Source organism: Brachyistius frenatus, unplaced genomic scaffold (genome assembly GCF_029030835.1).
Source record: "Brachyistius frenatus isolate BFR_SWC_R1_liver_20210118 unplaced genomic scaffold, ASM2903083v1 Contig_57, whole genome shotgun sequence".
NCBI classification, from domain to species: domain Eukaryota; kingdom Metazoa; phylum Chordata; class Actinopteri; family Embiotocidae; genus Brachyistius; species Brachyistius frenatus.
The window spans coordinates 847,925-875,568 of NW_027210656.1; the positions used below are offsets into that span (position 1 = coordinate 847,925).

General features: G+C 40.9%; 1 protein-coding gene across 4 annotated transcripts in view; it reads left to right on the plus strand.

Moving 5' to 3' along the window:
- Positions 1-177: 177 nt before the first annotated feature.
- Positions 178-27,644, plus strand: part of myripb (myosin VIIA and Rab interacting protein b) — a 105,874-nt gene continuing 78,407 nt past the window's right edge. For 3 of the 4 annotated variants that reach the window (XM_069705548.1, XM_069705545.1, XM_069705546.1), the window contains exons 1-2: positions 178-353; positions 8,173-8,381. In XM_069705548.1, coding sequence (XP_069561649.1) covers positions 8,272-8,381 — 110 coding nt within the window. In that variant the 5' untranslated portion in view covers positions 178-353; positions 8,173-8,271. The remainder of the gene's footprint in view (positions 354-8,172; positions 8,382-27,644) is intronic. The other variant, XM_069705547.1, reaches the window with a different exon arrangement.

Here is a 27,644-nt window from a genome sequence, read left to right on the forward strand (position 1 = left end):
CCCATTCTTGAGTGTGACACCGCGCTGTCACCGTTAACACAGGAAGCATCAAGGTTGGGTGCCAATCCCTCACCTCGCTCGCCGCGCGCCCTCCCTCCTCCGTGTAATACAAACCTCGTGATCGCCCATTCAGCCGTGCATTCGTCCGCTGCTTTGGGGGGAAAAAAATAATAAGGCGACTATCCGAGGGGCAGGCGTGGAAAAAAAAAAAAGTATCTGGAAGACAGACAGGTGTCGCGGAAGTTTCCAATTGCTGAAGCGCATCCCTCCGCGTCTTTTTTTTTTTGGTGTCATATCTGGAATAACGTGAAAGAGACTGTGACTGGCGGTCATTCGGCTCCCTCTGATCCTGTGTAAGTGATTCTCCAAATGCACTCAGTGGGAAGGGATGAACGTGTGCCTGTTATAATGAGCGTTTGAAATAATGAAGTGAGACATGAGCCTCAGTGTCAGGTGTCTGCTTTAGATGTGTAATTTACAGGCTCGGCGCGTGCTCGCATACCTCAGTGTGAAAATGCTGCCTGAATCAGTGTAGATGCTAAAGCAGATTTTGCACAGATGTTATTATAGTCACAGCTAGCGTGGCAGTCTGAACGTCAGGTGCTGGTTTTAAATGAGAAGAATGCGGCGATTTTCTGCACGCAAAGGCAAACACATCAGGTGAATCTGTATCACAGTCCAGAGTGCTGAAAAGAAAAGCAGAACCAGGTCCAGGAGGTGCAGGATGTGACTCATCTTTTTAAATATGAAAAAAAAAAAAAAAAAACGGAGACGCTGTGGTTTAATGAGTAGAAGCCATTGAAAATAAAGTCACGTTTTGTCTCAGTCATTGCAACAGAAAAAAACAAAAACTTTAACCCTCGAGAATGCAGGCTCAAAATCCTTTCTTGGCAGCCCCTGTGAGTGGGTGTGCAGGTCGGCTCAGTGCACATTATGCGTTATTTGTTTTGTTTTGTGCAGCTGACTGTTACCTGTTGACATTCTGGGGGGACTCATTCACCCACATACTGAATGAATTAGTCTGCTATTCTGAGTAATTCACTCAAGGACAATGAAGAATCACGAGCCCATCTTAGTTCTCAAGTCACATGCACACCTTTCAGGCAGATTCAATCAGCATCTGTTTGTATTTGAATACTTCAGGTCAAATTGCATGTATGTGCGGAGTATGTGTGAGTGTGCATCTTCACAGATGTAGCCGCAGCACTCTCACCTTGCCAGCCTCCCTCCTATCTTGCTATGCTGTGCGGTAATTGGCCAGGTAGTGATGGATGTGACACGGCAGGTAGATGTCAGACAATGACAAATGATTAAGGGCTCTTCTTCATACTGAGCTTCTGGTGAGGATTATTGTGCTCCCACCGTTAATATTTGGGTAGAAGATTCTTTTGTGGCACAACCTTCATTTCAGCTGGCAATATTCTTATCCACAGTATTGGCTTGGAATTTTTGTTTACTGTGACTGGGATGCATTTTCAATATTTTCCACCAAAATTGGCTGTAACTCATATGCAAGGCTGTTGTAAAACAACTTCAGGTGCAAAGTAGGTGAGGTTTTTCAGCTTTTTGCATAATGATTGGGTTGTATTTACTCTTTAGTGACACATTTCTAGGACATCATACACTACAAAATAGCATTATAATTTTCACAGGCATTCTGATTCACATTCTGCTTTAGTGTCCCAGAAAGCCATGACATTTTGACAGAGGCAGCATGCACAATGTCTAGACTCTGAAACTGAAGCGGGTAAATGGAATTCAGCCATCGTTAATTTGAGGGCTTTTTCTACTGTGACATGTTAGTATAGCCTCTGTAAACAAAGGTCTGTTTCCCAAATGACAGAAGTAGAAAGGATATAAAGCTATAGTATACAAATACAGTGCTCTCTGAGTGGGACTAAGCGTGAACATGGGACGATTGGCGCCAAAACTTGCCAAGATCCTGGATTGTTTTTACCGTAGTCAATGACATCATCTTAATGACCTTTTAAACTCTCTCTCCCTGTGATTTAGTACTTCCCATGTGTTTAAGATAAGGTGTGTACGTTTAGTGACAGTATGTCATACAGACAATTTCTCCCCATTCAATGTTACCAAAGCAAGTTTGTAATGAGGAGTATTTAACTATGTAGAAAAAGTGATGTCAGTTCATGGTATTTATTGCATTTAATGTTCATAGACACAATATAGGGTAATGCAATCTAATCTGTAATCTTATAATTTCCCCAATTTATCTGCAGATGATAATGGTGTTTTTCATGCTCTTCCCTTGAGGATTTTACGTGTGAATATTTTTCACGGTTGTATTCTCATAAATTCATAACTAACGACAGGTCTGTTCACACTATGTCCTTTGCTTCTGGCTTTACACTTAGTAAGACCTTGAAGCAGTTGAAGGAATATACATTTTTAGTTCACATGCAGTGTACTGCATCCATTCCTTAAACTGAACTATAGTCCAATAACATCTTGTTGCTTCTGTTTCCTCTCTGTTGGCAACTCTTGATGTCATCTTGACAGATAGTGGCCATATGCTGGGTCGCAAAAACACCTTGAACACATTCGTTTCTGCTGTCTTGTGTCTGTAAGATGACAAATGGCCAAAGAGACAAAGAAAGGCCATTGCACACAAAAACAAAGCTTTTAAAGTATTTGCGGTGAGCTGTTCTTTATTTTCAAGCACAATGTCGGACATCTTCCAGCACATATTTCCCACACGCAAAAGCATCACTCACAGTGACCAAATGCAGATCCGCAAAGTCAGTCCAGTGTATTCACCTTCAGTCCAAATAGTAATTTCAACCAAGTCGTTCTTGATCTCCTTCCCTCCGGCTGTGACAAAAAGCTGATTCAATGGAGAGTGTCTAAAACAAGCAGTTCATTTAGCGCTCGGCTGCACCTGCCCTTTTAGCGCCCCAACAGGGCCTTGTCCTCAGCACGCTCATCCTCTGCTGACTCTCCAAGGTGATAGACAGCAGCAGAGCCAAGTGCTTTGCAGCACGGTGTAGGATGACTCGGTTTTAAGTGTGCTTTAGTGATTTAGTATCAGTGTGTCCTCAGTTTCATTAAAGACGTGGTTGATTGATGTGCATGATGTGTCCTTTGAGGAAAATACAGGGTTCTATTCTTTCTCCGAAGAGATGCATCAGTGTGACCTATTTTCCCTCTCAAGTCATTCTCTTCCCGTCTCTGTACTGAGTGTGTCAGAATGAACTTGTTGCTCTAGTAATCTGACAATATTACACTGGTACACTTTATTGTAGTGCCAGTCACAATTTGACAATAGTGACCAAACGTGTATTAAGACGCCTCTGTACTGGTTACAGCTGTGGTCAAAGGCATTCTGTTTTTGAGTTGTCCATCCCTCTCTTTCCTGTGAAAGCGATATCTTAGGAATGCCATGAGGAAATTTGTTCAGATTTGGCACAAACGTTCACTTGGACACAAGGATGGACTGATTAGAATTTGTTAATCAAAGGTCAAAAGTTTTATCGTGTTTGTGGCCATAGTCAAGTGATAGCATTTTATATCCAAAATGTCAAAGGTCAACTTCACTGTGACATCATAATGTTCTACAAAAACAAGTTTTTTGGCCATTAGTCAACACAATAATTCAGGAACAGTAGAAAAGATCTGACCATTATATTTCATATTTATTCAGGCGCTTAAGTGGTGACACTAATATTGGGTGTCCCCCTTGAAACCAGGCTGATTGTATAGATCTTCTGTGATGTCAGATTAAAGATATGTGTGAAGCATTCATGTTTTAGAATTTGTAGTTTCTTTGAAGCAACATATTTGCATATCTACAACTTTGTGCTCTGTTGAAATCAGCTTTATGGCCCAAGAATGTGAACACTTACAAAGTATTTGACTGAGAGTGATCATTCTTTATATGGAGACTTGGCACCTACATTACACATAGTGCAATTCGACTCAGTTCATCAGACTGGACAGATTCAGGTGTGTTATGCCAGTAGCATCTAAAAATACTCTATAGCCAGGAGTGTCAACAGAAGTCAAAGTTCAACAGATGCGGACTCAATTAACATTGACTGAGGCAGTTTAGATTTCATGCAGCTCCCACAATAAGCCACAAAAGCCTTTATGCACAGTTTTTCACACAAGCAGCACGACTACGTAAGACCTGTTCACAAGCTTCTAAGTGTAAAATTGGTTCAGTACTTTAAACATATTCTTGATCTTTCCCTAAAAACAACTATACTATATAAATGATGCTCCATCCCTGTCCTTGACACCACTCACTGTAAAAAGAAGGCCACAATAATTGCCTTCCCTTGTGGCCATACAGTAATGGCCATACAGTCATGGTGCATTCATCTCTAGACATTAAGGAGAGTAACAAGGATTGAGGAGAAATATGCAAGACTGCCACTGTTTCTGTTGTGATTTAGTTCAGAGCCGATGGCTTGATATTCCAGCTGCTGATTTAAGGAGTGAGAATATTCTTCACTCCATGTGTTGGGTTGCAGATCTTTGAATATAAAATAAGATTACTTTCTTTGATGGGTTTTACCAGTAAGTAGAGTTTGATGCACCGTTGACATCAAGACAGTCAAACCTGCAGGTGTGAAAATGTTCTGTTTTGTTTACCTGCTTTTTGACAGTTAAGGTCAAAACTGTGTTAAAAGAGTCATTAGACAAGACATTTAGGTAGCATTTAGTTGGATGTAAAATGTGTTTAAATGTTATTTGTATCAGTTATAAAATCAAAGGATAGGACCAGATAGGACAGGACAGGAAAGGATGGGATCGATTCAGATTGGATTTAACAGGATTGGAAAGGATAGAACAGGCCAGGACCGGACAGGACTGAACACCACAGGATAGGACGAGATCAGATAGGATTGGATTGGACAGGATTGGATAGGTTAGGATAGGACCTAATCAGATTGAATCGAATCGGATTGGATTGGATCGGATAGGATAGGACAGGACAGGACATGAGACGGTCATTCACTTAACGATGGAATTTGAGACTAATGTTATTATGAGTGTTAAAATGAAACGTTCAAGATTGTGGGAAGGATGGAGGATTATTTAGTCTCATTTCAAGAGTAAGACTGCATCCTGCAGCTGTGTAGTTTAGCATAAAACTAGTATCTGGGGGAATGAATCCTGCATGACCCTCTTTAAAAGTTCTACTTTTAACATTTTGGTTTTGTTAATCAAATGATGCGTGATGTCCTTCTGTTTTCTGTTAATGGATCTAATCGGATATGTTGGTGGATGCTTGTGTTTTTTTGTTGAAACGTGAACCTGTTCAGTAAATACTGTCTTTAGAAGAATGTGAGGTTTCAGTTTGGCATCACTTCATATTTTTGTATAATTTTGTTGTTGTTGCTTTGATGAAATGGTAACGGGAGGTCAAATAGGCTCCTTCTCCATTATGTATACCTGCTTTATCCTGAACATGATCACTGGGGTACTGGTGCCAATCCCAGCTGACTGGCGGGGTCCACCAAGGATGCATATGATGTCACACGTTTTACTGTAATGTGCTGTTTGCAGCTTTAGCATGAAGGTGTGCCGGTTCTGGCTCAGGTTATATAAACAAATCCATCGCCATCCATTGTGATGTACAGGATCTATTAAATGTGTTAAAAGCAGATAAACGAACCCACCCAGGGCAAGAAAATGGGACTATGACAGGTTTATACTTATTTTCAAAGATCAAAGGACTTAAGGTTCCTGGCAGTCATGTAATATTTTCGGTGTACATTGTGGGCACAAGCTGGCACATGTGTCATCCACATGTGTCTGAGTGTTTGTTAACATTTTGTCTGTAAAACATGATTCTGTTAGACTCGAAAACTTTCGCAGAGGTGAAGGACAAGGTCTCTTTTCACTGCGACTGAATGGGGAGTGTTTCTGAATGGTATTGTGACGGGCTGTATTTACACTCTGTGATACCACATTTCTGAGACTGAGAGATTTTGCACCTTTTTTTTCCCACCATCGCTGAGAATGTGAAAAGACCTCATTCTCGCACTTTTCATGTGCGAACGAGTGTGTGTATCTGTGTTGTTGAGTTTGCCCTCGTTGATAATGTATTATGTTCCTACTCATTCAAATGACTCATGAACACATCAGAGGGAGATTTGGGTAAGGGTGAAATAAAACTTTCCCGCTGGTTTCATCAAAATGAAAACTACTCTTCAATTTTCAGCAAATGATCTAAAGTTTATTTTACCGTGAAAATATTAGAAAGTGTTTTGGAATAACCGGAGCTGAATATCACAGTTACAAATATATTCTACATGAAGTAAAAGTACGAGTTATGGGTTTAAGAAACCAAAGATCATGAGCTCAGTTCGGTTTTGTATTATTGAAACTTAATATTCAACAAAGTTGAACAACAGTCTATTATGAGACAGGCCCTCAAATGAACCGGAGGAATGACTAATAAGCTGAGCAAGAGGAGAAATGGTCTGTCGATGAAGCTATTGGCCCAATAATAGAACGGACATAATTGTCTGGCCTTCTGAGTCATCATTGCTCTCTCCACAGCTAGTGCTCTCCCGTCTTGTTTAGACCTTGTCGTTAATGGACCTTGTCCTGTCCATCCCCCCATCTGTCTTTACCTCTCTTTTCCTCCTGTCGTCCCTGCTTTATTTTTATAGCCGGCCCCTCTATCTCACCTCCCCATTATCCCTTTTTCACTTCTTCCTCTCTGTCTGGCCTGTTCTGACCTCAGAGTATAGGAAAGCATTTACCGTACACACTTATTAAAATGTGATCCAAAAGTCGACACAAAATCAAATAACGCCAAATGCACAATAGGCTGTAGCTGTATATTAGATTTGAATATGTGTGTGTAATACAGTGTGTTTACAGTACAACACAGGCCCACTGTTATGGGTCCCTAGGCAAAAACATGACCTGTTTTTGTTTAACTACAATGTTTGTGTTTGTTGACGATTGACAGAAAAGGCTCTTCACAGCTTACCACCCTGCTTTGCATGTTCTATGCAAAAGTACAATCTTATCACACGGCAAATAGATACAAAGGTGTGTTTTGAATGTTTCTGGTCTGGAGAGTAAAACTACTGTAGGCCTATAGACTTGCCATTTGTGAAGCTGTTGAAGATTATTCCATTATGCAAAACTTCCTCTCTAATTTGTTTTCCAAGTAGTTGCTTACCTACACATACTTATGTGCAGTAATTTTCGGTTTGTAACCGATTGTTTTTTGAGTCGACGTCTCCAAAAATTGCATCGCTGTATTGCATTGTAATTTGTCTTTCATACTAATTGAAAAAAATGTTAACATGTAAACACACTAAACTTGATATGGTGAATAATGGTAAATATGACAGTTAAGCTGCTAAGCATCATCAGCATGTTAACTCGCTAACATGCTGATCTTAGATCATTGTAAGTGCTCAACATCAGCATAGCAGTGTCACTATCATTATGGCATTAGCATTGAGCTCAAAACATTCAGTCTCACACAAACCGCTTGATATTTGAGCAGAAAATGTTAGACTTTAAAACTGCTTTCAGCAAAAGATTAAACATTTTAACCATTGTTTATTACAGAACTGTATCAGACAGATTTTATTAACATTTGTGTCAGGTGTACATCATGAATTGGCAACTGAGTGTACATGCAGATCACATTTTAATGGTAGCTACTGTTTCATTCCATAGAAAGGTACCAAAGAAATGTTATCAGAACATTTGGAATATATTTACTTTGATAAAGGCAGCATAAGTTGTTTAGGTTAACATTTTTCACGAGCTCAACTTACTTTTCAACACATTACATGATGAAAACACAAATCTTTCCAGGAACGACTCTCATTCCATTTTCAGCTGCTCAGAGATGGAGGCTCATCCTGCAGGAGGGCAACTAGTCACAAAGCAAACTTGGCAGAATACATTGCATGGCAAGAGAAGAGAACCTTTTCAGTGGACCTTTATGTTCTAATAGTCTTGTTGTGCAAATATGACATTGATCATTACTTAATATGCTACCACACACCTATTGATTGTTTAATTCCACAGCAAATAGAGGTTGATTAAAGTTATAAATGACTGAATTCCTTTCCGACATAGAGACAGGTGTGAGGCATATTAATGTTCCGCTCTGAAGGAGTAAACTGATTCCACAAACACATTTTTATTTTTCCATTTCTCCTCCTCCAGGGTTTTCCCCACCTCGACCCCCAGAGCAACAGAGCCTCTCCTCCTCCTTCCCTCTTTGACCAGCAGCAGCAGCAGCTCAGCGTGGCGAGGGCGAGAAAAATGGGCCGCAAGCTGGACCTGTCGGGCCTAACGGACGACGAGGCCGAGCACGTCTTGAAAGTGGTCCAGCGGGACATGAAGCTGCGAAAAAAGGAGGAGGAGAGGCTGAGGTGAGATGGGGTTCTCCTGCTCGCGCTTTTTCGAGTATTTTTACACTCTTGACAGTGTCATTTTGAGAAGAGCTGACAAGGAGAGATGTCAATTGCCCGTGAGCAGAAATGAACAGATATAGTGGTGAACAGCTGGCTCAGCTGACAAAGACATTTCCCATGTTTAGAGTCTACAAGGTTCAAATCTACATTCTTCAATCTCACACACACTCACTCCTTTACAACCATGTTATTACGTAGAAAATAGGATCGTAAACAGTGATTGTTCAATTATAGCTTAGCAACTGTAACCAGGCACAGCAGGTATGGCGAGCTTTGTATTTCCCGAGAAGCCAAAGTGGTGTGGATGGGCTTGTAGAAAGAGTGAGGGTGGTGTCTTTTTCAAGCCTCTCCACAAAAAAAAGAAAAAGAAAATACAAATCTGTAAGCATAAAACTGTGTGCTCATCTGCTATGATGGAAGCTGCAACTTTGTTAAATTTCTTAAGGCAAGGGGCATGTCATCATCTAACTACATTATTTTAAGAGTATGCAGGTTATGTGAGAAAACTCCATGTTAGGGACTGGAATATTCACCCTAGGATGCTGGTATTATAACACATGAGAATACATGTGCAAATTTAAGACCCCTTTTACAGCGTTCTTGCTTTGGATCGAATCAGCTGGAAACATTTCAACTTTTCAAAGCCAGCTGCAGATGGCGATTTTAACCAATTCATGTGCATCTGAAATCATTCCCTTATTTATACCAAAGCGCACTATGTTTACAGTCTGCAGGGTCTCTATTCTGATTGTGTAAATCTATCCATTCTACAGTATCCTACAACCCTGGTAGCCAGTCCCTGTTATCAACGTAACCTGCACATGTGCTGTGCTACAGTGGCAAGCTTGACAAGCATGACAACAGTAACTAAGGGGGCGGAGCTTCAAGCTAAATAACAGGGGGCTACACCAGTTGGTGAAAAATAATGGCTTTACTCTAAGGTGATTTATGTTTCAATAATTATTTGGGCAAGAAACAATCCACAAGATGAATGTCTATCCTGTGATAATTAATATGACGTCCCCATGTATTTGAAGTCAAGATTCAGAAAGACAGTCCGGCATTCATGTGCATAAAGAGTTTATTGTTTGGGCTTTCCTTTCCATTTCCACATTACCTTTTTACAGACCAGAGATTGCACTTGAAGTCTGTTGTTGCAGCATCTGATTGAAATATGAAAAACATGTTTCTTAATCAAAGCTGAAATTTTCAGCTGCCGTTATGTCATTGTTTATTTATGCCACTGTCTTAGGCTAAAACATGTTTTCTGCTTGCAGACTGTCAGGTCTGTGGGGGGAGGGGGGGTGTCATTGTTTTCGGGCCTCGGTGCTTTGCGCTGGTGTCACAGCTTCTTACTTAACATGCGACAAGTGCTGGTTCGGCTCAACTCCTCACCTCCTGTCCAACACTCCCTCCCAGTCAGGAGGGTTTCAGTCTGCCTGTGACAGGCTTCCGGGGGGCTGGCCATCTAACGTGGGCTCAGATCAGTGTTGTGTTGTTTCAGCCGGACTGCAATACAGGGGGAAGTTTTGGTATTAATGTTCCAGAGTACTAAATGTCACAACTGTGTTTTAAATGTGGTTGTTCCCTGAAATTTTTTAAAACACAAATATTCCTCCTTTGACCACCTCGTAGGCCTCAGCATCAGCTATTTTGGGGGGGGAGGTTTGATGTCTTTCTTCAGACTTGAACAGAGATTCTCAGTGGTTTATTGTTCCTGAGTGGATGTCACGAGTGATTAGGCTGCTTTAGAGCACTAAACATCTTAGCAGTACTCTGAGGAGCATTACAGAGTTGCTTCATAGACCGGAACGCTGCCGTTGGTCTGCGCTCCTTCAAACTCACTTTATTTTCTCAGAACCTGTTTCAAAGCAACGATGGTGTATTCCCAAATTACTAGGCTGTAAAATGTTTCCCCACAAGCTGTCATGTAGGATCAAAAATAATTTATGCCTCTCAGGCTGTTATTACTGGTACTTACTGCAAGATGATAAGCAGAATAATGTTGCTGTAATCACAGACCGATATCAAGCTCTTCGTAAAAGAATCTGTTTCTAGCCTTATTGGAGTTTTTTATGACCTGGTAACTTTTTTTTTAAAGCAAAGTTTCCAAATAGAAATTAGATGTAAACTGACAGACAAATTACGTTGGTTTAACTGTTAAAACTGCATGTTTGTTACATGATTACCCATCTGGTTTACATTTTATTTGTTTTTTAAAAGTAGATTGTGATTTTTTTTTCCTCCTAAAACTCCCACTAACACCATCATTTGTTTTACCTCTGCAATCAGATCTTTCACCTAAAAAGAAATTATAATAAAACAGATTGCAAGTAAAAATCCTGCCTTAAAAACATTTACTTCGGTAAATGTTTACTGTGTAAAACTAATCCCAATAACCACTCTCAGAATGTTAGAATATTATATTGATTTGTACAGTGCTGTGGAAGGAGCCCTTTAATGTTATCCTTGGTCAATATGGTGAAAACTTCAATACTTCATTCATACTTTATAAGCTGACCTTGTTTTTTGTTTGTAAAATCTTAATCAAATAGTAAAAACCAAAGCTCCAAAATTAAATAGTGCCTTTCATTAGACTCCTCCTGTGAGGTAAATGCCCACATTCTTAAAGGTTGTGTGTCCCAAGCTGGCATCTCTGTTTAAAATTAATAATTCAATTCAATTCAATTTTATTGATATAGCGCCAAATCACAACACAGGCTATTTCATGGCACTTAACACATTAAAGTCCTTACAGCAAGACTTTACAATATTATATAGAGAAACCCAACAATTCAACAATTCCCACATAAGCTAGGAGGGAAAAAAAAAAAACCTCCTCTTTAAGGGAGAAAAACCTCCAACAGAGGGAAGAAAAAAACTCCCTCTTAACAGGAAGAGACCTCCGACAGAACCAGGCTCAGAGGTGGGCGGCCATCTGCCTCAACCGGTTGGGGTGAGAGGAGAGCAGAGAGAGAAAAGGACAGCATAGAGATACAAGAGAAGAACTGTTGGTGGAGACGACAAGCGCAGAGCAGAGAAACTACGCGAGCTGGTGAGGTATAAGTCAGTTAAAGAGAAGGAGGAAAGAAAAGAAGCTCAGCGTGTAACGAGGCCCCCCAGCAGCCTCGGCCTATAACAGCATAACTAAGGGTTGGTTCAGGTCTACCCGAGCCAGCCCTAACTATAGGCTTTATCAAAAGGGAACGTTTTGAGTCTAATCTTAAAGCTAGAGAGGGTTTCTGCCCCTCGAACACAAACTGGGAGCTGGTTCCACAGGGGAGGAGCCTGAAAACTGAAGGCTCTGCCTCCCATTCTACTTGACAGAGCTCCTTCACAGCCACAGAGGACATTATACAACTGTTTTCATCAGCTAAGTAGTACTACTCATGCTTTGTAATCTTCTTGTGTGAAATAGTTAGTGTTGTTTGCCTGCTTAATTTTTTTATATTTTAACTTTAGCTTCAACCAAGAGATCAATGGACTTGTACATTAAAATGCTTGAGATTCATTTGAGTACATGAGGCAGTAACAAGTGCTTCTTCCTCCTAAATACTGTTACTTTATTTCGCCTTAGGCGTAGCAACATGTCCTTGGTCTCCCTCTTGTGAACTGTGTTGTGCATGAGTTACTTTTTTCATTTCCATCTGACAAAAGCCAGAGTACTTGTGTGACGGCCGTTGCATACTTTAGTTTCATACAATTCGGCTACTTAAGAGAGATCAAAACATGTCTTTGAGTGCTGCCAAAGACGGAAGCCTCACTTGCCTTTCGATTTAAATGCAGAATGTTTCACAGTTTATAGTATATGAGTAGAAATGTGAAAGCTTGCTCACAGCAGATGTTAGCTGAGTGTTTCAGCAGGTAGCTCTCTCCCTGTGCGTTTTTCTCTTCCATGCATGGCTGACATTTGTTTGTTTTTTTCTCCTCGGATGAAGTCAACCCTGTAGAGTTGTAAATTACCTCGGCGAAGGATTCATGGGATGGTTTACGCCTCAGCTGGCAATTCCCCCCCCCCCCCCACCATGCTGAATAATAAGAAATGTTGAAACACTTAACTGATTATCTTCTGTCTCATACATACTCAAATGTAATAAATATGTAAATAAAATGATACAGATAGCTGTTAGCTGAGTCAGGGGGCAATCGGTGCTGTCCTTCAGTTCACCTAAACTTTTAATGCAGATAGTTTATGATGTCTCTGCACTTTAGAGCTTTTAAGACTGCGTGAGGGATTTTATTTTATTATTACAGTATGTGGTGTATTATTGATGTACAACATACCAAAACACTGTTGAGTTTTAGAGTCGATGTGCTGACAAGACAGTACAGTGTTATGAACAGTGAGATTGTCTGTTCTACAAATCCAAATGTTCAGTGGCCAGTAGTGATGGCCTCAGATGTCAGATGTTGCCTCAGCCTCGCAGGTTTATTCTTTGGCTCCTTTTGTACTGACAGTTCCGACTCCACTCTACTTTTTTATTTGTTTATTTGTTTCCCACTCTCTGTGGATGGTGGAGCTGGAACTACTTTTTGTATCCCCTTTGTAGAGTTTGTAAGCGAGCTGAGGCAATAATAAAAGTTGTTGTTGTTGATTTTGAAGATGACATCATGGCAGTTTTATGTTGTATCTGATACCAAAAACGAGTAAAGTAGAGCTGGTATGGTACCAGCTTTAGTCTTATTTTACTGTCGACGTAAGTAAATGCCGAGGTATTTTAGGCTATAGGCTAGTTTATTACTTTATGCTGAGGACACTGCTGTATTTCATCAAAAGTAGTCTGGTTAAGGTAAAGACTTGCCTTGTGAGGACTGGATTTTCTATTCTTTTTTATTTGATCTGAGGTCTTCATTACTGTCCTTAAAAACATCCAAGCAGCAGTTGTGTTAAGTCTCAACCATCAAACTCTATAAGAAATTAATTTATTTTGATTCTAGTTTACATTTTTACTGCATTCTGAAGGCCCTGCACATCTTTGGAGCACTTATGCTGATGTTTTCATTTATTTTTCTTGATTAAACCTCTTCAGTGTGGGCCACCACATTCTGTGATTCATTGATATATCAGCACACTCCATTCAGACTTCTTTCAGCTATTACCGTTTACTGTTTTTATTGAGCAATTAACATTCTGGAAATTATTGTAGGTAAACAAAAGCTGTAATAAAATTGACGATGGCTGACTTACATTTAGCTGCTTCCATTTCAGCACCACAGCTTATAGACACTTGAACAAAGTGACTGTTAATGACAGTAATGACACTTGTGGTTGTTCTAGTGTGTGCACACACTGTGTTTTTACCCCTAAACCTTGAACAGTTCACATTTTTATTTACCTGTAGATCATTAGCTTTCATGCACTGTGTAATGTTTTCTGCAATAATGATGTGAAAATTAATATTTTGGAACTACTGAAGCTACTGAAGGGTGACAGTATAATTCTGCCAATTAGAGGGGCAGCAGGAGGCTCAGGGGAGCACAGGCGAGGGACTACTTAACAAACAACACATTCACTCTCAAGGGAAACATAGAGGTAAATTATTATAGAAAGAAACAGCAATCCATCAGTGTTTCTGTGTGAGCATTGAGAAGATGGCTGGAGTTCCAGCCGATAATGACTAGCAGTAATTTGCAATTTTAAGAAGAATCCACTTTGTAAAAGTGTCTGGCAAGTCTTTGTGTGGATAGTCCAATTACTGTACCTGTAATGCTTACTCCAAAACTCATTTCAAATGTAGCTGTGACAAGTCCATCCTTCCAATTGAAAGATGAGGCTCTCCATTATTTCAGCTTCCTTGTGAGTGTTGAATAAAGCTGTAAAGGATTTGAAAACCAGGCAATGCGGCGTGGATAATTCTCAATTATTTGTGAAGTTGTTCCCTCTCCATTGTAATTGTTCTCTCTTTATTTGTGCGGAGTAATTCCTGACTAAAGAGTGCAGCTTTCGTCCCCTAGCAATTGTACCTGAATAGCAGAACAGGGATGTTTTGCATCAGTAGTTTTATTTAGTCTGTAAAGTTGCGAATGCTTTTATAATGAGGTTGGGTTCAGACCAGTGAGGCGTAGCAGTAACAACAGACATAGATCTTGTTCGACTTTAACCACGTGCAGTTGTTTTTTGTGTAACACTGTTCTGAATCAGAACACTTACAAGCTGCTTTGAGAGAGAGAATGTTTTTTTTTGGCAGATTTGACCAATCGGTCAAATATGTAATTTATCCTAAAGCTTTGGATTCTTTCTTTCTTTTTGTTTTTGTCAGTTGTCTCTTTTATCTACAGTCGATGTGGCAAGCAGAAGGTACAGAGCGCAGGAGTCACAGTGGGAGGCCAGGGTCCTTTTGAGAGAAAGTGGCAGACGATGTCATAGAGCGACCTCTATTTCCTCCCATATTTATCCTCTTGGCTCTGTCTGGAGATGACACACACACACACACACACACACACACACGCACGCACGCACGCACGCACGCACGCACGCACGCACGCACGCACGCACGCACGCACGCACGCACACACACACACACACACACACACACACACACACACACACACACACACACACACACACAGCCAGCTTTATAGACAAGTGGACAAGCTCAAAAATGTATTATTTTTGAGCCAAGATAACGGACAGTCAGATTCTGTTCAGCCCAAACGGTTCTTTATTCATGAGGATCGATAGATTGGTGTAATTGGATTTCAAAGCACAAGCAGTCAGAGGATATTGCCCTTCTTTGCAGGACAGTCCCTTTGGGCTGCGCTGCCATCTCCTCAATTAAGCAGAACTAAAAGGGAACAGAACAACCTTCGAACATAGACTTTGAGGCCTGAGGTCATGTCCTTTCAGCCACTGCTCAGATTTCAGTTTAAAGGTACATTTATTAAAAGTTTCCTCTCCAAATATAGCAAATAGACTGCTGCAGAATGTGAAAAGACTGGTGTATTAGCTTTTGTGTTGTTTTTGTATTCCAGACTAGTGAACTAATGACTAATGACTGTTGGGGAAAAATCCAGAAATTGTATAACCAGTCAAGCGCAGCTTTGGGGGTGGTTGAATAGCTCCATTGTGTCGAAGGTGTTTATTCTGTGCCATAATCCACTGTTGAGTCCTATGTTAACATGTGATGTTTTTAACATTAAACAGTCCCAAAGCTGCGGGGATGTAGTAACCACACACACACACACACACACACACACACACACACACACACACACACACACACACACACACACACACACACACACACACACACACACACACACACACACACACACACACACACACACACAGAAGTCTTTTAGCAATGAAACAGCTTTACGTGGGTAATCGCCTCCCTCAATCTTTTGCATGAATGTATTTTTGTGCAGCAGCCAGAGAAGTGGGTCTTGATGGAGTTCATTTCCGTCTAGCTGTTGTTGTGTCCTCTTGGCTGTTGTTCTCTTTTTCGTGGGGATTAGCTGTGTTACGTTATTGGTGTGGGTTATTTGTCTGAGTCATGTTGATGTGGATTGTTTTTGACGTGGAAGTGCTGTGTGCGTATGTACTGGTCTCGTCAGGAGTGTTTGTGTTTGTGAACAGCATGCAGGAAAGGCAAATCCCTCTGACCTTTTATCTGTAGCCATATTGGCAGGTGTAATACCAGCATAATGTTGCGAGTCATCACATTTTATGGCCCGGGTAACATTATACTGCTTGGCTTACTTTTTTTTTTTTTTTTTTTTTTTTTTTTTTTACTAAAGGAGGAGCAAACCTGCACATAATGTTTTCATGCAAAGATTTTTCTTTATTCTCACACATTATTTGATATCTTCCCCGACTGCTTGCTATGTCTGGAGAGCACTGTAGTATTTAGATTCTCCTGTTTGATCAGAGCCGCTGTCTGATTGTTGTGACCTGACATTTATGCAGTTGATGTTTTAATAATGTCATTCTCTTCTCTGTGATGGGAAAGCAAGCTGAGCAGAAATATAAAGGTCAAAGTGTAAATGACCTGCGATAGGAAATGCTTATTTCACGTTGTTATCATGTTTTCAAAAAAAACATTGACATGACACTGACTCACATCTCGAATGACAAAGTAAGCATCCCCTCTCTACTGCCCTTGATGTTTTGCAATGTATGTGGAAACACACTGACTTTCCTTGCTGACTTCTGATCGGAACAGTTCTGCTTTAATTTGCTTTCTTGTGTTCAGGGCTGTGCAGCTTCCACAGACTCTGTGATTTCTAATTACTTTTTAATATGACTCTTAGTAGATGATATAAATATAATTAAACTTAATTTGCAGACAGAAATATAGCCCCCCTGACCACAGCCAATTATACATGGGTGTGCTTACGCATATGCTGTTTCTCTCCGTTTACACACACACACATACACAAAGTTTGTGCAGCTATCCTTATTAGGACCAATTCATCCCTTGCCCTAAATGCACACCTTAAACCTTAAATAGAACCTCTCTAATGACGTTAGGAGCAGACTTTGGTCCTAACGAGGGCTACTGGTCCATGAATAAGGCTGCATAACACTGGATTTATGCTGCATATGTTAAATCAGGTCTAATTAATGTGGGTGGCACTCTTGTTTGCTGGGTTTTGAAGTTTTGAAGAAGAATCAATACACCTGCACTGGGCTTGTCACTTCTGTAACACTTTAAGGTCGGGGCTGATGATCTATCGAGCAAGACAACTTTAGTGATGTTGCTTGAAAAAACAAAAATACGTATCTCCGGGGACGTCAGTATGTGTGTGCTTGTGTGTTAGCTCATTCTCCTGAGCAAAATGTCCCTAACAGACGGTGATTTACGCCGTCTGATGGAGGAAGATTCTGATTTCCCCTGAGTGTGACAAATCCGAAGCTGCACAGCGCCGCCATCCTCCGGAGCTGCTGAGCCCACAGGATTGGCTGATGAGATAGTGAAAAATAATCCACCCCAGCCACTTGTGGCACGGTCGCTTTCATAGTTCATACACCGCTTTAGCGTTTCCAGCTGACTGAGTAGATAGGTTTCTCCTCAATAACCTCGCTTACGTGGATGTGTATGTCCAGAGCGCCTGCATGTAGCATCTGAGCCTTTGTTCAGTGAGGGTAAAAGGGAGGTGAACGGCTCACTGTTCAGCCTCGTCGTCCTCTACATAAACCTGGTATATTTCTACTAAGATAAACTCTGAAGTTATCTGAAGGAAGACTAAGATGGACTGAAAGCAATCGATGGAACTTTAACTTTTTGATTTGGCCAGGTCTGCAGTGATTACTTCTGCTGCTGGCCAAATGTCAAGTGCTTTTCTGAGTCAGAGGAAAATAGTTGGTAGCAACAGGAAGATGGTGTTATCCTGCTTCTTCTTTCCTATCCCTCTGTGATTGTCTCATCTATTTAATCTCAGGGTTTGTTCCTTCCTCCCCTTTTTCCATTCAGTAGTATATCCTTCTCAATTCCCCTGTCTTCCCTCTTCCTCATCCCCCTTCTTACCTCTGTAGATACTCATTAGCTGTGGCCATGTTATGTTGAGATGGAGGCCAAGGTTGGATGAGCTGTTCAGGGGGAGTGAGTGATACCTCGTAAGACGGCAGGGAAACTTCCTTTGTCTAAATAATTGCCACACTTTTGTCGCCCTGCCACGGCTCCTCATTACGCCCAGGCCGAGAGACACAAGACTAATTTATCTTACAAAAAGCCTCTCATTCATCCCATGGGCCTCGTCTCCTGTTTCATTTTGGATGAGACTGAACTTCCACTATAGCAGTGTTGATTAGGAGGGTTTGTCCTGTTGGGTGTCAAGCTGCGAGGCGAGGCTCAAGTGCTCTGACCCATTCAGTTACCCACAGCTCCAGAGAGGGTCTGTCTTTGTGGGAGTTCAGATTGGAAGAAAGTGAAAGATCCTCTGTGGGATTACAGTGTGTCAGAGAGGAGCAGGGAGACAGGCGGTACACCCTGTACAAAGTGCAATCTGGCTCATTACGGAAGTTGAATCCTCTTCATTTTGTGTAGCCGGTGCAGTTCTTTAAGCCTCACTCTGTATGCAGGTAATGTTTTGTTTCTGTTCCGCTCGTCTTCCTCTTCCACTGAGGTGTATTTTCTGCCATCATCCACCAAGCATTTCAAAATGCTGGCTAATGCTGAATGGTAATAAGAAGGGGAGGACTTTGGTCTTTTATGAGGAAGGAAAACAAACACTTTACATATAGATGTATCAAGCTGTTTCGGATTTTTGTGATCAGCAAATAACCTGTAAGGAAAAAATTGTTTCATGAATTCATCTCACGTTACATTTTTTTAAAGAGATTGAAATAATCTTAGTGGGCATTATTATATGTACAGTATTAGAAAAAGTATATAATTTCATGAACATATAAAAGTTCCACTTTCGGCTTTCAAAGTTAGTCAAATTAAAGTTATGTAGAAATATTTTTTTCGTAGCCCTGCAGTAGCAGCAACTGTGCATAGTGATGTGGATCCAAAGAGAAGCAAACTATCTGAAACTAGTAATCCTTCCAACTAAACTAGCTTTAAGTTTGAATTATGTGTTGCATGATTTAAAAAGATTATGAAGCATTGTCCTTAACAGGGTTTACTAAATGCCTCAGTTCGTGGACTAATTAGCTAGTGTGTGCTTTATTTCCCATGGAGGCTCTCAAACTACATCAGCCGAGCTTTGTTAGCGTCAGAGGTAATCTGTTTACATTACATGACATCATCAATGACAGTAAGACCTGTTAGTAATATGTCATCAGCTCTGCACAGAAACCGGGACAAACACACACCAAAATACATTTAGCATTGAGCTTTCCCTGCAGTCCAGAGCTCCAGTTGCTCAATTAAATATGGACCTCCTGCATCTTTGACCCCAAACCACAAGAACTCTAATTTATGAGATGGACTTAATCTGATAAACCTCCGTACATGTGTAAAACAGAGAGACTCAATGGTCTGTGGACCTGATGTCGAGGCTAGTAGTAGTTGAAAGAGTGCCAACAGATGAGTGCTCAGGGTGGGGCAGGGGAATGTTTTGCCTCATCTTAAAGACCTCTTGGGTTTATTTTAGGCAGCCATTGATTCTAATTTTCTCCTTCACTGGATCCAGTATATGTGTGTGTGAGTCTGTGTATGTGTTTTGGAGCTTAGCTTGACAGGCTCCGTTTGAGGAAATGGGGTGGACATGATCAATATCTCCCTCGGGACTGTTCCTTTATTTAATCCGTCAAGACAACACAGTGGGTGACACACAGTTTGACACAGTGTTCAGCTTCATTCTCCTGTTTATTGTCTCTCTTTGTCTGTTCCCAGCTCTTTTCTTTATCAGTCTGTCTACTCATATTCGTTCCTACTCTCTCATTCCTCTCTTTGTCTAAAGTAAAATAAGTGTATAATCTGTTTGTTTCAGTCAGTATTGTCACGGCAACACGATATATTTGTGTACAGTATTTGTACTGTATCTGAAAGCTCCTCTGCATTTGCAAGGTGAGGTGACGGCCTGTGTAGCTGATATGCTCATATGGCTTTAATCGGTGTAATAGGCTCTCCCTTGAATTAAAACTCAATACCAAGGAGCCACATAAAACACTCTGTCACATAAGCAACTTGATTTTGTGCCCTTTTCTCACCCTCATAAGGATTATGGGCTATACTTAAATCACCAATTAAAACACTTTAATGACTCTGCTCTGCTTTTATGTACAGTTACTGGTTTTGATCCTGCCCACTTTTAATTTGGTGTTTCTTTTTATGTTTCTTTTAATACAAGCTTTAATTGTACGCGTCCAGTTATGTCTTTTTCTTCTTATTCCACGTTTTCTGTTGCACGTAGTTATTTAGCTCCTTGTGCACATGCTTTGAATTATAAGTGTGATTTAGATTTGTTTCAATGATGATGTAAACAATCTACATGAGTCTGAAACAATTAGTCAAATAACTGGTTTTGTATCTTGATCATTGTGAATAAGTGTTCGGTTCAGCGGCAAGAAGGTTTCTGAATCTGCATGTTCTCCCTGTGCCTGCGTCATTTTTCTTTGGGATGCTCCGGCTTCCTCCCACAGTACTTAAACATGCATGTTTGGTTAATTGGCCGTTCTAAATCGGCCGTAGGTGCGAACGGTTACCTGTCTTTCTGTGTTGGCCCTGTGGTGGACTGGCGACCTGTCCAGGAAGTCCCCGCCTTCGCCCAAAGTCAGCTGAGATAGCCTTCAACCCCGCCCCTTTACCAAATAGCTATATATGGATGGATGTTAGGTGCAGCCCTGTGTGTTTTGTCTTTTATGTACATTAACTTCAGAATAATACTCTCCTTTTAAAATGTAATAGATCCCATTTAGCTGTATCATCCCCCTTCTTAGCACATCTACTGACTGAAGAGCCGTCTGCGTCTTCTCTGTTTTTCCCATAATTTCTTGTACTCATGAAACTGTGGCTTCTCCAAGTGTGATGGTTGATATTTTGACGGAATTCAGAAAATGTAACTAGTCTTGATATTTGTTGACTCTTTAAATGTGTGTGTCTGCCTCTCTCTCTCTCTCTCTCTCTCTCTGTGTGTGTGTGTGTGTGTGTGTGTGTGTGTGTGTGTGTGTGTGTGTGTGTGTGTGTGTGTGTGTGTGTGTGTGTGTGTGTGTGTGTGTGTGTGTGTGTGTGTGTGTGTGTGTGTTTGTAAATCCACGGTAACTCCCGTTTTCATGGAGCCTTTCGCTGAACCGGTCCCTGTGAAAACTAAGCAACTCTTCCACTCCTCATGACCTTCAACCACAATCAGTGTAAATACAGAGAAGGTTCTACCAAATTATTGCTACCTCCAGTTTATCCAAATTAAAGATGTCTAAAGTAAACTTCACTAACCACCATCTTGCCCTCTAATCAAACAAAAAAATTCCTTAAACGTCTAGAAATGCTATCTCAAGTGCAGAAATGCAGATTTAAAGACTTAATTTTTATATAATCAATCATACGTGCATAATTCGGTGACATTCAGCAAATTATTAATTCAGCAACGAAATTCAATAAACAACATATATTTTAATTGGCTAAACATACTACATGAGGATGTTTTCCCTGACTTGTAATCAAAACAACCCAATAATGACAGTACATAGTCGTCCAAAGAATGTGCATCACCACACTGAAGCATTACTGCGGTCTGAGGTGAGAGGAGCAGGCGCCGACCAGCCAATATTGTCTTACTAATGAAGATGTACACAAATATATTAGATAAACATATTGACTCTGTATTTTAAGAGAGCAGTTGATGGTTTTCTTGTTACCCATTTTTAGAAATAATTTCCCTTTTTAAATCTCACTATTATCTATCATAAAATCTGCCTCCTTTTCTGGGATTTTCTGCTCACCAGCTTGATTTAAAGCAAACAAGACTCACTCACTCCTTATAGTTTCATCATTTGGGGGTTCTACTCTACCGTCGGTGGCTGTTTTTTCTCACGTGTTTCTCAGGGGAACCGTCGTTGGTTGACTGACTCATTTCAGGACATTCTGAGTCTGCTCTCCCTCCTCTGTGTGATGACTGTAGCTGCATGTTCGGTTGGAACTGTTTGCTGCTTTGATATGTGCAAGCTCATCACTCAACGCAGGTCCTCTCATTTTCAAATGTTTACCCATGGTGGATTGTGGGAATTCAGTTAAGTGCATATTTTACACCCTTTTAAACTTTAACCCAGATTATATGCTGCGAAGACAACAAAAAAACAACCCGTTTTATTAGTTTTTAGAAATGACCAGTTATGCCAGGCATTTCATTTTTAAAAGTACATTGAATCCATTTACTATTCGTAGGGGTGGGTTTCACTTCAAAAGAAAACTTTTTTGTTTCTTTCTGGCATAAGGGACAATGTGACACCGAGTTCATATTTTTGTAAATTCAGTTTCTTTGTTACTTCAGTGATTTATACAATACCTATGGTCTAAGTTTTCATTTATGGTACATCCTATCTTTGATTTATGAATTGTATCACAATCATAATCTGTCAGCACTGTTTTCACATTTCCTTCATTAGAGGTGTATTTAGCTTGCTGCACATCTGTACCCCTGCATTCAGTGAGGGTGGAAGGAAAACTGCAGGATATTGTCTTCTGTGGCTTTGTAGGATATTTTGTGAAGTCTGGGAACATGACTCAAGCAACATCACTTCTATATCTCATCATGGGCTGGAGGACTTTTGATTTTGAACAGAAGTCCAGCTTTACACTTTACAGTTTGACATTCAACAAGTGGTCTGGTGAAATATGTCTTCCCATTGCATTGTGATATTAAAACCTCTTCAAAATTGTAACCATTTTTGCTAATGTGTTTCTCATAAAGCCCTCAATTCATCAAAGAGCTGTACTAAAACACCGGAGTGATTTTTAAGAGAAGTGGAAATCCAGCAGCTCTGAGCAGGTGCTCAGGTGCTACAATATACAGTAGCTTGTGTACAGTCAGACTTAACAGTGTGTTATTGAAATATTTTGAGATGGATGGAGATTAGAAGGTATTTCTTGCTTTTATTGAGAATTCAGGAGAATACTTAAGAATTATCTGCTTGACCAGTCCACTTGTATCTTCTCCTGGAAGTTTAATATATTGTATACACTTAAACCGTGACCTACCAAGAGCTGCTCTTGACATTTTCATACCCCTGTGTTTGCTTGCAACTAGAGAAGCTGCTGTTGAAACTTGAATCCAGACGTGTGGTTTGTTGAGGAGAATGTGGCGACTGCAAGGACGCTTGGGCAGGAGGCAGAGAGAGAGAGAGAACAGGAGAGGGGAGGGGAGGGGAGGGGAGGGGAGACAAACTGTTGGAGGATGTTTTTCATCCGTCCTTGATGAGACATAGGAGATGCAGATGCATCAAGATCTGCCCCATTAGCTGAGGCTGCTGCTGCGTGTGTGTGTGTGTGTGTGTGTGTGTGTGTGTGTGTGTGTGTGTGTGTGTGTGTGTGTGTGTGTGTGTGTGTGTGTGTGTGTGTGTGTGTGTGTGTGTGTGTGTGTGTGTGTGTGTGTGTGTGTGTGTGTGTGTGTGTGTGTGTGTATTTGCATAACTGTGTGTGTGTTTGTGTGAGGCATCTTTAAAGGTCTCGGGGAGATACATATGGATTTATCTTCACTTCTGTATCAGAATGAAGATGTATAGTGCAGCATTCATCTCTAGCTGTATGATTAAGTGCACAGGCTGAGGGTCTGTGCTTCAAGCATACTGCCTCAGATATGGCTGCCGCTATTTTATCATACCTCACAGCATATAGCTGATGATTGATTACGCCCACAGGAGTCACACCTCCTGCAGTGTCGTCAATTGAGACTGTTTTAAGGATGCAAGTTCAGTGGTAGAAAGACAAAACATCTGCAGCTACAATCCATCTTGTCAAGATGGATTGCAGATGTCTCACACAGAAGTCTCACAATTCACGTCACGCCACGCTCCCCTCCAATCATTCACTGAGTCAAAACAAGCTCATCAGAAAACTGAGGGCGAAACTAGCTGTACTTGTTTAGTGATGACTCTGCATTAAAGAAGCTGTGGGTGTGCTGCTTGCTTTTTTCCCCCACCTGATCCTCTGTATCTTTTTCCTCTTCACTCCAGCCTCCCTGTAAGCATCTCTCTATTTTCTGTTTTCTCCTTTTTTCTGTTTCTCTCTTTGATGTTTGTGGTTTTGGCCGGACTGCTAATACCTTCCCCTGACATATATTTCATTTTCAGTAGCTGAGTACGCCCTATTGATGCCGGTCCAATATCCCTGCTCTCACCTCTTTTAATGTTCAGCCATCGTAAACACTTCAGTTTTGGGGCAGTTCAGTATATCATAGTGTAGGTGGATTAAGCCTGGGGACGGATGGATTGGGGGGGGGGGGGCACTGCTCATCTGTTGGTGCACATTAGATCAGCGCTGGATCACGGCCAGCTCTTAAAATCTGCAATTACAGTTGTGGTGAGGTGAAGGAAAGCAGTGGTGTAGTCGAGGACATGTGGCGACATGTGGAATATATATCCAGACTTCTCTTTGTCATTTAGGGAAACCCAACATTCATCTTTAATTGCAATTAAATACATAGCAAGACTGGGTTACATCCTGCTCACTATGTTTAGCAAGATTAACCACTTTTTCAGCTAAACTGGGGATGACAGATTGATAATCCAATGAAATGTTCAAATGTGATGGTTCAGTGATGTCACTGGACCACCTGCTTTTCTCATTGTGAGATTTTCTTTTCTTTCAGGGTGCACAGAAGTCAAACTAATCTTGTCACTTCTCTCTGTTTTATTGGACGCTGACTGCGTTTTATGACTGTCCTACGTACTGAGGGTTTTGCACAGCTGCACTGCTCAGCTGCCAGGTTGTGAGATGCTAACCCAAATATGTAGATGGAGTTTTGCCACTGCTCTACGAGGGGATGCCAGGCACGACCACAGGCTGCACTGTGAAAATGAAATAGCAAAGAATATGTTCTGTCAGTGGGTTTGTGATCTTAAAAAAAAAAAAAAAGTTTCATAACCTACAGCGCAGTCTAAGGATTTGTTTTGTACTCCAGACCTTTGGATTTTAAAGGCAACAATAGCTACAAGTAAGTGATGACTTTCACCTTTACTTTGAATATATTCAAATCCCTATCTAATGAAGTGTAGAGAAATGATAGTCCTTTTTTTTCTTCTTCTTTTTTTTTTTTATGGTATATACCCCTAAGGTTAGAAAGCACTGCGAACACCATCAAACACCCTGAAAGCTGAATGTCAGCACTTTAAACCCATTGTTTCTTTTGAAATTCAGAGTACTGGAGTGCAGCCAAAACAATGAAAAACATACCACAGCTCTAATACATACAGACTGCATTGTTGGCAGTGTGCTACTTGGGCAAAAGAAGCTTATTTATATCTACAATTACAACATTTCCCCATCGTTATTTTTTTTTCTTTTTTTAGGTTTTTGTGATTAAGGAACAGTGAGTAAGAAAGTAACATTCCTCTGTAAACCATTAAAATGCACACCCAGTTTCCGAACTCTCTCATCTGTGTGCAGTCATAGAACATGACCTTCTCTGCCGGGCCCATAGGGAGCACTGTTGTCCATGTTGTCAGGACTGGGCTCGCCTGTCTCCACATGGCTGCACTTTGTTCGTCCCACAGGCTGACCACAGGCCTCAGACCAGACTGAGTGACACAAAACACTTCTGCCAGTCTCTTTTTCAGACCACAGAGTCAAATCATATTCTTCTTATATTCATATTCAGCTTTATTGCTGGTCCAGTCTGTCCTGGTTTGTTCCAGAAAAAAAATACTGTCTAGATTTTCTGCCAAGTATTATTTGAAATGCTGATATCACTGTCTGTGTTTCACTACATTTTAAGGATTCTGCATTTTTCTCTTTGCTTCCTTGGGAGGCAATGTGTCATTCAAGCCTTTATCACTTCTCTCTGAGAGACCTGTTTATAGTTTATAGCATCATTAATCCAGTAATCCTAGTATGTAACAGCTTTCTTCACTGCTTTTAGTGCCCTCCTCTGGGTTCAGGGGTTATTGCACATTTAATTGTCTTCCAGTGTGCTGTTTTTCTCAACACTGTCATCTTTTTTCTTCATTTCTCGTGTTATTTTTGTGATTATGCTGTCATGCAGGAAAGATAGTTTTAATACTACTACTTTGTGAAAGCTATTTTTGTATCTATGAGTTTTCATTAGCCTTCGGTGTGTTCTGATTTTGACTGAGATGTTACCCTGGAAAATGAAATAACTGTCTTTGTAATGAGAGTTTTTAGAGGGTCCAAACAGAAGCTCCTGGTTGATATTGTCCCTGTAATCGCTCTTCCCTGCTTTCATTTCCGGCCGCATCCTGGGGTTAAACAGATGCATACACACTCAGACACACAGTTGTAGGAGTGCATTTCTCAAATCAAATCGACTCAGAGTTTGTGGTTGTCTGAAAGTTTTGAGTTTGGTTATGTGCTTATGTGTTGATGCTTGTTGAAAGGAGCCAACAGAAAGAGTTGAATGAGAGGAAGGAGAAAGGATCTTCCAAGGTTAACGCTAACACTTTAAAGCATTTCTTTGCAAAGATGAACTCCAGCAGACATCCAGTCAAACTTCCCGAGCATCAAGCTATCAGAGCACAGGCGGGCTGTTTGGTTTACACAAATACAAATAGGCAGGGAACTGTATATATGAGCCGTACAGAATGATCGAAATAATTAGCAGGCCGCGAAAGGACACTCACCTAACTGGGCTCCAGATGACAGCTTGAAATAGCCAGTCAGTGCCTGAGCAAAATACTTGAGCAGGCAGCACACCGCAGAAAGAGTTGACAGGGGAAGGGAGAGCGGAGGATGTGGGTGAGGTGGAGTGGTGAAGAAGGAGGAGGGCAGTAATTAGCTGAGCTTGTCAGTCTAGTGATTAAACACTGATTTAGAAGCATGCTCGGTGGGTGCGTGGGGTTGAATTAGCTGTTCTGCTGTTCGCGGAGATGTGACATGCGAGGAACGGGTCACTGCACTGCAATGCAGCAGTGCAGCTCAGTTCAGCTCCGTATCTGCTTCCCTCCATGTAGGTCTGAATGGGCTTTTGTTTATGGGCCATGAAGTAATGTGAACACTCCGGATGAGTCTGATCCAGAACAGCGATCCTTTTGCTACCTGTTAGCTTCAGCGTTGTTATCACGAAGAGCAACGCTTCACCTCACTTCTATATGTTGATAAATGGTTGTCATTAATGCCACCGAAGGAGCTTGTTGTTTTTCTGTGTTATCTCCAAAATGAAAGATGAATTTGCTGCACTACTCTAATACCTGCATGTCAGATCTACGGGCTAAATGCTCCAATAAGTAATGTGTCTATGTGCCTTAATAGTTTCTGTTAGTAATATTAGCCTTCAGAGCAGACGCTTTGTCTGATATTTGCAAAAGCTGCTACCGCTCACTCATAATCTTCACACTTAATAACTTCAGGCACTTTATTTTGACTCCTCTGTTCTTTTCCTTTAATACTGGATCCTTGAATAAATGCACAAGAACCTTTTATCCCTACCAAGCACAGCTTCACTGATGAATATTACATGGGGGCACGACATCAATCATTCTCCTTATTTTTCCTTACACAATTTTGTATTTCCTCCTAATCATGAGAATATCTTTGCCTGTATTTCATGCGTTATCCTTCCCAAACAGACTGCACATTTAGTGTTTAGTTTAGATTCATGTTGAAGCAAACATTGCACTGCCACTCTGGTGCATGAAGGAACCATGAATTGTTAGGTGAATAG